This window comes from Prosopis cineraria, unplaced genomic scaffold (genome assembly GCF_029017545.1).
Source record: "Prosopis cineraria cultivar Desert tree isolate PC_DT_omini unplaced genomic scaffold, ASM2901754v1 PC3, whole genome shotgun sequence".
Classification (NCBI taxonomy): Eukaryota; Viridiplantae; Streptophyta; class Magnoliopsida; order Fabales; family Fabaceae; genus Prosopis; species Prosopis cineraria.
The window spans coordinates 14,671,773-14,685,794 of record NW_026555334.1 but is presented as its reverse complement, the minus strand read 5'-3'; the positions used below and the strand labels follow the sequence as shown (position 1 = coordinate 14,685,794).

General features: G+C 32.1%; 1 protein-coding gene across 1 annotated transcript; it reads left to right on the top strand.

The window, feature by feature from the left end:
• The first annotated feature begins 11,964 nt into the window (after nucleotides 1–11,964).
• LOC129304479 (E3 ubiquitin-protein ligase ATL41-like) lies at nucleotides 11,965–12,914 on the top strand. The gene has a single exon (XM_054944154.1). It carries the CDS (start codon nucleotides 12,095–12,097, stop codon nucleotides 12,638–12,640), a length of 546 nt encoding a protein of 181 aa, XP_054800129.1. The 5' UTR covers nucleotides 11,965–12,094; the 3' UTR covers nucleotides 12,641–12,914.
• Nucleotides 12,915–14,022: the final 1,108 nt, after the last annotated feature.

Below are 14,022 nucleotides of genomic sequence, written 5' to 3'. Positions count from 1 at the left end.
ACAATGTCTTGTCCTTTGTCCTCCCTAGTAACTGAACAAGCCTACCATTAAGTTAGACATGCCATTTCTCATTTGAGCGATGTTATAATAGTCTTCGTTGTTGATCTTCTAGTCAAAGGACACATTGGGAGATTACCCCTCGAGTCTATCTATTTTTTAAACATACGAGCTAATTGGAGCTTGCTCCTTCAACAATCTAGATAGTATAGCAAAGATTAGGGGTGAGCAAAGCCTGGAAAATCTTACTCCACTAACACAATTAACCAATAAAATTTATGGTAATCAAAGGATTAACTCAAAAAGTAATTACCAAGTTTTAGTTCAAATTCAAGGGATCCCAAGTTTTCATAATCACAAGGATTTTAAATTACTCAAAATCTTTTATATCAGAGTAAAGATAAATTATAGAAGCATGGGATACCTTAGAGGAGTGAAAGAAATCGAAACAATAGAAAAACAACTCATGTCCTGTGAAACAGGGCAATGTGCCACGACTCGTGCACGCTACGCCGTGGTGTGTTACTCTCTGTGTCATGCATCGCAGCTCAGGCACCATGCGTCACAGCGTGTTACACATAAATATTAGCAATTTTGCTATCATTTGACAGCAGAATTGAGGAATTTTCGACCATCCCAATTCTCTGTCTGACGTCTCAATGACGTGATCTAAGTGTCTGAGAAAAACTATTTACATGAACTAGCTAATAGCATGAGTTTCACTTTCAAAATAAGTCATATCAAAATGTTAGATACCCAAATATATTTTAACCACTTTTTGAAATTTTCACACAAAAAAGGTGTCCAAAACCTACAACAAGTGCTAAAAGCATTTCCAAACATGAATCCATAAGCATTATTGGTTGAGTATGGTATGTTGCATGAATCTATAAGAGTTCATTGAGTATGGTCGGATGGTTTGTGTAAGCTATTAGCACGTATGGTTGAGTTGGGACACCCCATTTGGAAGATTTTGTGAAAATGTGGTAGAAATGAGTTTTGGTATCTAACTTCTTATAAAAAATGAGTTTGAATATGAAACATGTGCCATTAGCTAGATCTAGGAGAAAGCTCCATCTAGACACTGAAACCACCTCAATTGGATGTCAGATGGAGAATTGGGACCCGTCAGAAGTTCGCCCCTCATGCTGTTAAATGACAACATTGATCTATCAAATTTCGTGCAATGTGCCACGACGCATGGCACAAAGAAGACACGCCGTGGCACACGAGCCGTAAGCCATGGTGCATGTGTCATTTTTGCACTGAACTTATTTTTAAGTTTTAAGACTCATTATTTAGGTCTTAATTGATTTTCAAGTTTCCGTTTTGTTTTTAAAACTCTGACTTAGAGTCTTTAAATTATGTTTGGGATTTGAATTGACAAATTAGAATTCCTATGAAATAATTTTGAGAAATTATGCTTTTAAAACGTCAGATTACTATGATTTGGAGTTAATTGTGATTAACCTCAAGGAGGTTACAAGAGGCATTTACCATTGCATTGCACCCAAACCAAATAAAACATGTTCAAAACATCATTCCTACACTTGCGCTAGTATTTTTGCCATATCCATAAATATATATCATCATACACAAATACTCATGCCCCAAAACACAACCCATATATTGCAATAACAAAATAGTGCAAGTGAGATGGTATGCAACCTAGAATTGGCATTGAAATTCTATTATACAAAATAAACCTAAGCTAGAGGCATATAACAGGAATGTGCTAACTCGTAGCCTCTTAAGCCTTCTCCCTTTCTGCACTAAAGCTAGAGCTTAAAAAATGTTAAATGAAAGGGGTAAGTCTAATGGTAAAACCTACCTTATGCAGTCATGTAAATCAAACACATGCATATGAAACCAAGTACTTAAAACATGCTTAAACACATATCCTAACTTATTAATCTAGTTAGCACCTTTTTATCTCACACATGTTGGGTATATAATTACAAGACACTTAGACATGTGACCATGACCCAATTTATCACACAACTTGCCATAATTTAAACATGTGACACGTCACATGTTTACATAGGCTTTGTCTGTGTGACTGGACTATCCAAGCTCACCAATCATAAAGTGTGACTTGGCTGAAAATCGCATAACTCACTCTCGGACCACGATTTTCCCTAATCTTAAATATCTAGGGTGTCTTATACCTTAGGCTATTTTCCACATTAAATTAGTGGAGATAGTTAGGTTATAGTCCCTTAACAAACTATGGGATAACCCATTGACAAACTATAGGACAAGGCTATATCCTTGTGCATCGGAGGGCAGCCTAAATACCATATGAATTTTTTTCTACTCCCAATCCCTAGGCGAATTCTTGCCCATTAATCATGCCATAAACAATACTAACTCAATTTCACATTATCATTTACTCAATATTAGGGTCAACACATTGGGCTCAAGATCGAGCGCTACCCAAGTGAGCATCAATTTCTTATTTCTACTTATATCATATAAACACACCCTTCTAATCACAATTACTCATCTTTATCCAATCCACTACTCATTTAAAACACATTATAGCATGTAATTCATCTCAAATATCACTCTCACAACTTAAAACTCTAACTCATCTCAAATATCACTCTCATAACTTAAAACTCATTTTGAAATTTCTTTAGTATGTTTAACACATATTAAAGTGGTTTAATAAATATAAGATTTCATTGCATGATGCACATATTCACAAGTCAAAATTTGTATATTAAACACATAAATAACATCACATTACAATTAACAAATAACTACTTAAAGCAGGGTTCCTTAGTTATCTCAAACTTTTGAAAGGTCAAAGGTTTATCCCTCAATATTATAGCTTCCAAACTTGAATTCCTAAGCCAAATAGGTGATCAAGAGCTTAATCTACAATCAATCAAGTTGATCTCCATTAATATTGCCAAACCTAAACATTTAACTCTCATATCCACTTTTAAATTGCCCAATACCCACTCTACATGAGTTTGAGCCTATCCATTAGGTTTAATAATTATCTTTAGCTCTCAATGATATTAATGAGCTATTAAACTCTCATTAATAGCATCACACTCTTCCAACCACCCATATTAAATGCAAAATTCATATATTTAAGGTGCCCAACAATCCAAGACACTAAAATTTATTATACCTAAGTTTAACTACTCCAATCTACTCCCATTAACTCTATTTGAGCCAAAAGATTTGGACCCATAACCTATGAGGACTGAAAATCCACTTCCACTATCAAACCCTAATCATAAACTCATAAATATGAAAGAGATAGGGGGATTAATGAGTGTGGTACTTACCTTATGTATTTGTAGCCTCCAAAATACTCCTAATGTCATCTAAGAACAAACCCTAGCAAAGCTTGGTGTGTCTCTTCCATTTTCTCCTTTCTTTCTCTTTATTTCTGTCTCAATTTCGTGATTGATATCTGTAGAAAATGACTATGTGCCGCAATGCATGGCACAGAGAGGTCCTCAATTTGCATCAAAAGTGTCTGTGCACCACAGCAGAGGCATTCCACGCTGCGGTGTGTGACACAGCAACATCAACTCTTCATTTTCTTCTCCTTTAGATACCCAAGTGGCCTGACTTGATATCGAACCCACCATTAGGATTGAAATATAATCGAATATAATTATTAGACCTCCCTAGCCACAAATTACTATAATTTACTCAATTATCCTAATTAAGTTTCTTTAATTAGGGGATTAGAAACCAAGATGTTACAAAACTAAATCAAAATGAACCAAATTAAGTTTGATATATTCGGTTTGATTTTTTTAGTTAAAATGTTCAATTCATTTTTTTCTTTAAAAAATTTTGATTTGAAGAGGAAGAAACCATACAAAACGAACAAACTGAAAAAAATAATATTTATTTTTAAAGAGTAATAATTATTTTTTGTATCTTATAAAGGTTATTTTCAGCTTTTTTATTATTGCTGTTATTTTTTGTTTTAAATTTATATTCAAACGAGTTGAGGAACTTAAGCCCATAAGCCTAAAATGTTTAATGCTACTTAACTAAATAGCCAAATTAACTAGAAGTCCAAATGAAGCCCTTGGCCCAAAATATCTAGTTAAACCTAAGCCTTAAGGTCTCTCATCTTTTATCTCACGCCTTAGCCTCCGTAAAAGCAACTTCCAGACTCAAGTAGTCAAGCCTCTCCCTCACGTCGCCATTCTCTCCTTCAGCCATCAAGTAGTCAGGCACTCCCTCATACTTTCTCATTTTTTTCCCAATTGTCATTACTCTCTTCCTCTCCTATGATGTATATGTTCTTCTCTTTCTTTTAAAGCTTTTTGTCGCTGTATTAATTCTCTTACTTGATATAATAGCAATAATTTTGCAAGTTTGATGCTTATCGCTGCTTCTTTTCCTCTCCTCTCCTCTCATCTTCCATTTTCTTATTTTGCTTACATTTTTCAATTCCATTTTCACTTCATTTTACTAGCATCCCGTTTACTCTATTTGTGTTTTGCAACAATCAATTCAGGAAACTGAACCAAACCATCTTATTTTGGTTCGGTCATGATTTGGTTTATAAATATAGTTTGGTTCGATTCAATCTCTAAAATATGTATTGTTCATTTGATCAGTTTTGGCAAATTTGACACCGAATGACCGCATAAACCGATGCTCACCCTTAGCAGAAATGTTCCTTAGTTCGTCCTTCAGAGTTTGCAATAGAGCTCTATGCCTCTCGTTAGCTTGGCATTCCAACTTATCCTATGGTTTGATTCACTCTTGTTGCTTTTTCAGATGTTATTTCTCAAGTTCTACTGCTTGCAAGGTCGTTGCTTGCTTATCAGTATGGTCCTGTGTCATGGTCAAAGATAAAGATACAACATCATTAGACACCATAACAAAATGTTTACTTAAGCGAGAGGATTTGAGACTCTTGTCCCAAGCTAGAGGGTAAGGCATTCCGATGTTGCCTACCGCCCCATGGTCACTAGAGTGCGAAAGGCTCATAATTCACATTCTGCATGCGAAGCCACATTCTTTGAGTCGTAAGACTCAAGTCCATTCTTTCCAACAACATATTAATCCTTACATGTCCTAGGCATTTTGTTCACACATGTCCCATTGGGCGTGCCAAAAGATTGTTTGGCAAAAAATAGTGTCATAAAGCATGGAACTACATGATAAAAGGAAAATAAAGCAGCAGATATGGAATCTAGAAATTTTATTGATAGTTTGTTATTGATGATGATGATTTCTTTAATGAAAGAGAACGTTTTTCTATTTATAGATAATTCTAACTTGGTGTCCAAATCCTATGATTGCCATTTTCTTTGAATTTAGGAGGTACTTCCTCCATCATGGGTATTTTCCCTACTTCCATAATTCAAGCATCATGGGTGGAGTGTCAAATAATAGCTTAAACCTGATCTTAATTTAGCGGTTAAGGCTTCATGAATATTCATTTTTAATTATTTTAAAGTCGATTAAGTTGAGTTGAATCCGGGCCTCCAAATTCACAATTTGAATGCAAACATCCTCATTTATAAGGTACTTTCAGATAAAATCACATATATCAATGACAATAAAGCTTATTAAATACATTTTACAAATATTTTTTTCAAAAATAATATAAACTTTTAAAAATGCTCTTCATTTAATACTCTATTTGTGAAAGAATATTAAAGAGAGAATATAACAAAAAAGATAATATTAAAAAAGAATCATTACAGAAACCTTATGTTTATCAAATTGTTTTATATTTTAGGACATCAAATCTTTTCTAAAAGTATTTTATAATTTTGGACGGAAGTATTACTACTTATTTTATCATTTAAAATATAAATTTTTCTTATATTAAGATGATTTTATTTTTTATTAACTTAATAAATAATTAAAACATATTTTTAAGATATTACTCCCTCCATTCTAAATTATAAGACACTTTTAGACAAAATTTCACATACCAATAAAGCTCATTAAGTACCCTTTATCACCTTACTTTTTCAAAATAAAATTATAAACTTTCAAAAATATCTTTTATTTAATACCTTATTGGTGAAAGAATAATGAAGAGAGATAATATATGAAAAAAGTAATATTAAAAAAATATCACTAATAAAACTTTATTTTTTTCCAAATGTCTTATATTTTAGAAGGCTAAATCTTCACTAAAAGTATTTTATAATTTAAAATGTATGGAGTAATGTTTATCTTATACAAATTTTGTCCCAAATGAAAAAATTTTCTAGGTTTGTTACTGACTTTGTGCCGGTCCCTAATTGCCGAGTGTTAGCCATTAGTGGACACTGAATCACCATTGTTAGAATTTAGAATGGGTTTTCTTTAGAATGTTTTAATTCTTTTAAAAAAAAAGAGTTATGCAATTGATATTAAAAAAAAAAAGGAGAGTAAGAATTTCAAGAGAGTTTGAGTAGATGTTGACTTTAGTGAGCTTGCCATTTAAAATGGTCATGAGTTCAACAATAGTGTAAAGGTGATAACAAAAAATATTTTAAAAAATATTATTCAATTTTCTTGGTTATACCAAATAAAGTTGTCACAAGCAACAATATTATATTAGTGTTAACTAAACTGTCAATGTCAATACTAATTGCTTCAAGAGGTCACCATCTAGTTTTTTATCCTTCATTCTACATGGATACACAGTGGAGTCTTGATTGCAAATTCAAGTCATTAATGATATGTTGGATGCATGTGAAAGCAATGCTGCTATCTTCTTTATAGTAAATGTTTTCATAATTTTCTTTTCAAATATTTTTTGATTTTTCACGATATCCTTATAGCTGGTAATCAGAAAACTAATCTTTTAAAAAATTTAAATACCATTTAAGAAACTGTATTCTTTTAAACGATGTTCTTTATATACACATCTTTAAGAATTAAATTTTAGAATGATGCTTAAGGGGTTTAAATTACTGCCATCTTTGTCAGGCTGACTTGGTTTCTTTTCAAATATTTCAAGCGTGTCAAAAAGTCTTTGCTAAGGGAGGATAAAAGAATATGCCTAGTTGAAAACTTTACTATTTTACTTCGAACTTTCCGAGATTGAATGTAAATATTTAAATTCAAAATTTTCAAATGAAAATCTAGAGGACCTGTTGGAAAAATCAGCTTATGGGGTTTTTCGGGGCACTACATCTGCTCATCTTGACTTTTTTCCCAGACGGTAAGTACAAATGATAGAAGTGAAAATTGAATGCAAATGAGAAAACGATTAGCGGATATTTGCGTGTTTCGAAGTTTTAAAAATCTTTTTGAAGATTATTTGATTATTTATCTTGTCCATGAACTTAATATTCTTATATACATTTTAGGTTGAAACTTGGAAAAATATAAAAGCCAAAAATATATTTCATTTTCTCTTTTTCACCGTAAAAATAATAATAATTCTCGACCTAATGACATGACCCAAACGTCGGCTTCCTTTCCCATATGTCGTGAGATATGTCGGGCCTTAATTATATACAAATTACATATATATGAACGTGTAGTGTGTTGAGATCTTTGAAACCCAAATAATAAAAATATAATCCTAATTAATTTTATGAACTAGAACAAATGTATATCGAGATAAGTTATAGGGAAAATAATGATAAAAGATTATTGAAAAAAATTTATATCAATCAATAATATGTTATTGTCAACAGTGGCAGACAGAGGACCTAATTAAGCTTAGTGGGGGCAATATTTATTTTTTTAATTATTATTATTATTTAAAAAGTATATTTAAATGTTATATCAAGCAGCTTAAATTTTTATTAAAAATTATATTTTCCATTTAAAAGTTATAATATAAAATCTTTCTACACTATAAATCATTTTTATCAACTTTTAACTAACTATAAACAACCAAGTAAATGATCATGAACTCATACTTACAATTTAAACAAATACATTTAATTAAATAATTCATAAAAAGGAAAAGGAAAAAAAAAAAAGATGCCACTCAAGTCTTAGCTATTCCATTTTCTTCATTTACTTTAGTTTTAAGTTTGGATGATCTCTATTCTCATTTACTGTCTTGTCTTTCTATGTGTTTTATTTTGTTTTTTTAAAAAAATCCACTCTTTCTTTCTCACGTAATCCCTCTCTCCTACACTCTTCTTCTTCAAACACTGTAATATGAAAATAATGGTCTCACATTACTTGCATGGAAACTTAATGTGGAACCCATTATTGAAGTATAAAGCTTTTGAAAGAGTCTAAAATTGTAAGGACTCAAAAATTTTAATTAGATTAAAATCAATAATAATATAATTTAAGTATATTTTTAAATAGTTTTAGGATGAATTTAACATAATGTGTAAGTGGTTCAGTGGAAATTCTTCTAAGTGTGTACATCTAGTTTGAATCCTGGTGGTGAAAGGACAAGAATTTTGTTTTTGCCATAGCCTTCTTAAATTACTCTTTTACCCTTAAGAAAAGAGAGGAGGGGTCACAAATAAAAAGGCAGAGTCGGTTAGCAGAGGAGGAGAGAGTGAGATTGATCGAGAGGCTTCTTTCCCCCATAGTTCCTTTCCGTCTCATATGCCGTTGCTAGTAGCTATGAGTGCACCCGAATCTCGTTCCTCTGTTTGTGTTTGGTGGGTGCGTCTTTTCCTTCCCCTCCACCTTCTCTACCATGGTTGCCAACCCTTGGTAGTGTGAGTGTGAACCAAAGAGACATCGAGTCTCTAGTATTTTGTTCTTCTCAATCCATTTCTTTTGTGCATCGTCGCAGTGCACGAGTGGAGCTAGGCCAACCGTTGAGTCAGTCGCCGATGTCCATGATCACCGTGAATCTACCACTGTCGAGGCTGAACTCGCAAATTCATCTGCTCCTCTATTTATCCATTGGTCTTCTCTTCATGTAACGGTGATGCCTGAATCTTTCTTCCTCCTCCTCTGTTAATACGCTGCCATAGGACCATCTCTCATCTATGCTGTTTGTGTGGATTTTCCAAGATCTTCTCCTTCCTCCTTCGTTTTGCGTCCTGCTTTCTCCATTTTCAAGTGACTAGAACCTCCTTTTATTTTTCTCTGTCGTGATCACACGTGAGTTAGGGAGGTTCAACTTCTCTTCATTTCTTCACTGCATTGGTCGTAAGTCAAGATGCATCTTTCTTCTTCTATTTTGTGCGTGCATTTGTGTGATGTGGCTGAAAATGAATTTTTATTTTCTCCCCTTAAATTGTAGCTGTTATGCATGTTAGAAGGAGTAAATAAGGATAATCAAATTAAAGCTTGAGTTTAAGAACATGATTTTTGGTAGATAAATTTATTCATGCTAGAGGAATTAGCTTAATTTTTTCCTTAAAGTTTAATTGAATATTTTTTGTTAAAGATTTGAATTTGGGATGCTAATTGATTTAAATATTAATGTTTTAATTTGTGGGAGATGAGATTGAAAGGGAAGAAGCTTGGTGTTAGTTTGAGAATTAATGGACAAAGGGTGTTTGACAAAATGTCTATTAGAAGAAGTTTTATTTAATTTTTTTTATATTTTTGAAATTTTATTGAACCTTGGGAGTATCATGTTTATTTTGGTTGTTATTCCTCTATGAACTTAAATTGAAGATTGAAATTAAATTTAATTATAAAATCAGCATGAAATTATTTGAATTATTGAGTGTGTATGGTTATTGACAAATTATTTGATAAGAGATTTTCAATGTTACAAAGCTTTGTTGTAGAGTTTGGAAATGAGGTATATTGGGTGCTTTGTCAAAGATAAAGAGGAGATGATATTTTAATGGAGTAATTAGCTATGGCTATTCAAGAATTTTTATGTGTTAAGTATCGATTCTAAAGTTTCAAACTTGTTATAGTTTATTACTAATGATAATAATGTTGTAGGGAAACTACTAAATTGGTTGAAAGCCTATTAAAGCCTTACTATATTTTATAGGATATTTGGAAGAGAAAAAAGTTGCTTGAGGTGTAAGAGGTGAATTTTGAATTCTGAGAGTACTTCAGATAAGTAGATAGTGTTCTAACTGATTTATCCATTAAATTCTTTTTTCAAGATATTTTTGTTACACAAATCATTCAATAACAATTATATAACATATTTAACACTTTATTAATTAAATTATTTTTGCCTTGTAAAATGGTAAAGAGATGCTGAAGGATATTTGAATTATAATGTGTCTGTGTTTTTCCTTATAAAGAATACTTTCAAGATTGGTGAAATTATTTTTATTAGCTTTGGCAATATTGGTTTCTCAATAAATGCAAGCATGGATATCAATTATAAAATTTTACTCTAGCAAGTTTTAATGTTCAAAATTCTTTATGCAAGTTTGATTTTAAGAATGACAATTGTATTTTAATAGTGATAACTTTCTCGCAAATTTAAAAATGGATTTGAAGGGGATTTTATATATAACACTGGTTGCTAACGGCAATTCCGTTAGTCCTTAGAGCACCATAGTTGATGACTAGCTAATTTGATTTTCATGAGCTCCATTCTCATGTTCATTATTTATGGGTCTCGTACTTACGTTTGCTTTCATGGCTTCAAGCCACGTTTGGTTAATATTACCCTCGTACACTATGTGTCTACGTTTGTTTCGTGGCTTCAGTTACGTTTGGTTGCTTATCCTCCTGGATTGTGTCTCTACGTTTGTCTTTGTGGCATAAGTCGTGTTTAGTTATTTACCCTCGTAAACTATATGTTCGCGTTTGTGAATTGTTCTGATAAATTTCCAAAAATTTGAATTTTTATTTAACTAATGATTTCACACTCAAATGGTTTTTCAATTAGCAAATGTTATTATTTTCATTTATACATTTAATTAATTATTTTGATTTGTCAATATTAAATGTTAAAGCTACTTTATTATTATAGATTTAAATGTTATTGTTATGAATTTCTTTAAAATTTCCATTCCACGTTTACAAATTTGTTACATTAAATTGTTTTCTCATTTAATTTATGTAATGGTTATATTTTTTTCATTTTGATTCTACAAAATATTATAGTTGGGACGTTATTCACTGAAAAATATTTTTGATTTTAGATAGTTTGTACTTCTATCAGAGCATACAAGGGATTTGTCACTAGATTGAAGTTAAGACATCATGTTGGTTAATCTTTATTTTTATGTAAAATTCTAATTTATATATTGTACTTATACAAATAATGCTATAACTGCTACATATAGATTACAATAAGGGTCTTCATTTTGTTAAATATCTTGTCTGCTAGATGGAAGGAATTGAGTTCCTAATTGTTATGATATCTGTTTGAATATTTGTATTATAAAATTTTGAGAAACTCCATTTACAAGGGAAATGTTATCAGAATTTTCACAAAATATTAAAGGCTTCATTTAAGTAACAAGTATTAAAAAAAAATCTCTTGAATTAAGTTTAAGGGATATATGTTTGAATGTGTATCTCATGCCTATCACTCTCATATTTTCAAGGTGTGACAAAAATGCTTCGTATATCGGCTCCAATTTTCAAATATACTTTCTCTCTCATTGTGTTTCTTTAAATTTTTCGTTACAGTGGGTTCAAACTTGCAGAGAATGGGGAGTCTTGTATAAATTTCTCACTCACTAACATAATATTTTCCGAGATTAATGAGGAGGCATTTGTCCACCCTCACATTAACGTGTGTCCGCTACTGATTGTCAAAATACGATTCAAAAAAAGTTCAAATAAATTAATGTTAATTTAAAATAAATTATTGTTAAAATTTAAATATATATTTGTTGATAAAAAATTAATCTAAATTAATAAATATTTATTTAAATTTTAATAACAAATAATTTTTTATTGATATAATTTTTTTTAATAATTGTCAGTTGATTTTTTTTGTAAATTATATACAGACGTGAAGCACGTGAAAACTGTATTCTTCTTTCAACCCCCAGAAATCATAGCCCCGTTAAAAGTCAAGCATCCTGACGAATTGCAAACAGTACAATAAAGCGTTTGAAATTTCTTAAATCTCATTTTGTCTTTTTCAACCACCAAACCAAGTAACCGACCCTCATTTCCATTTCCATTGAATTCTATAGCAATATGCTAATATAAAAAACAAGACAAGAAAGATTAAACATCTTCTTCATCGGTCATTGCCTCAAAACCAGAAAAAAACAACGCAGCGAAACAAATGGGTTTTACAGATCCAGAAGATGACTCACTCGGTATCGGCCTGAAGGTGATGCTCGCCGCAGCTTTCACGTTATTCGCCATCATCTTCTTCATAATCGTCTTCCACTTCTACGCCAGACGCCTCCGCCTAAGTCGTCAGCTGAGTCTGCTCGACAGACGCCTCGACGATCAACCGGTTTATCAATTCAGTACTCATCAAGTTTTGCCGGTTAATGTGGAATCGAGTTCACCAAACCATGACCGTCAGGGTCTTGATCCTTCCGTCATAGCGTCGATTCCTAAACTCTGGTACAAGCATACGGACCAGTTCAACGACGGCGAAGCCGTAGAGTGCTCGGTTTGCTTAGCCACCATTGGGGAAGATGCAACCGTTAGGGTTTTGCCTAACTGCAAGCATGTATTTCATGTTGATTGTGTTGACACTTGGTTCGGTACCAACACCACTTGCCCGATCTGCCGCACCGTGGCTGAACCCACCGTGCCCGTTGGTGGCGCAGTTCAACCCACGGCACCGCCGGAATTAGAGAGTAGCGGGACGATCTAAAAGTAAATATAGTTATGCAGTATTTTTAGAAAAATAGAGTGACATGAAGGCTTATTTCTTTTCTTCATAATTATCATTTTTTTTATTTCTCTATGACTAAATTGATATTAGATACAGTTAATTTGCCACGGAAAAATCAAATTCATTATTTTTGGTAGGCAAACTAAAGATCAAATTCATTAGTCTGTCACTGGATTTGGATGGGTGAGGATTCACTTAACAAAGTGAATTACATGTGCAATCCCCTCCAAAAAATTGAGATCTCATATCTCTGACGGTCTTTCGGTTAAATTAAATGATTTTTATCATGTTACCAAAGTGTTTATTGAGTGAATAGATTTAAACCATTTAATGGATAATCTAAATTTGTCTATCACCATAGAGGATATATAAATTAGCCTCTTTTACAACATAATAATGATGACGACAATGATGATTTATGTAAAGAAAAAAGTATAAATTTAGTCACAAGCTGTTTTTTAAAGACTGATGAGCATTTTATATTATAAAATGGTGAGAAAAAAATCAACTATAGAAAACATAACATTTATCACCTCCATCCATCTAATGATGACAATGATGATTTATGTATAAAAAAAAGGTACAAATTTAATCATAAACTATTTTTTAAAGACTAATGAGTATTTTATATTATGATATGGTGAAAAAAAATCATCAACGAAAACATAATATTTACCACCTCCATCCAGTTGGTGGCAACGTTCGTTTTTTCAACCCAAATTCATGAGGCTTACAAATTTTCAATCTCTAGAATGGCACCCCCTCCTCAATCATCTTCATAGATGGCTTCTATGCGTCTTCCTCCTTCCTAGCTTCCCTCCTCAGCATCCACTCTTCTTTCTGCTTTCAGACTTATAGCCACAGGGGTGAGTCTCAATTTAGCAACTGTACAAGTTGCATGCAAAAGTGAGCTCCTTGTCCTCTTCAAGTAATAAAACCTAACACTACTTCCTTTGTTTCTTGAATTAATTCTCAGAACTCAACTTCAAGGGCTTTTTTTGCCTATATAAATAGTAACATAAATTACCTAAATGTTGCACTGTGAAAAGTATTTGCCTAAATACTATACCAAAAATTGTTTAGACTGGGAACAAGTTTATATTTATGAACAACTTGTTCAAATCAAGAACAATTTTGTTGTTAGAATTTTTTTTTAATGAAAAGTGAAATTATTCACTCAATGAACAAATACAACTTTTTCTGGTAAACAAGACATACTATTTTCTATTCTACTTTCTTTCAACTTGCTCCATCAAGAATTAAGTTGTCTTATCCACAAATTTCTTGAGATAGACAGAGCAAGCGATATTGTGGCTATTTGTCCACCTAATTACATATTGAAAATGAAAATGTAAAAGAGA

Excerpts from the sequence above, each read along its gene's own strand:
- LOC129304479 (XM_054944154.1), top strand. The coding sequence starts at position 12,095 with ATGGGTTTTACAGATCCAGAAGATGACTCACTCGGTATCGGCCTGAAG.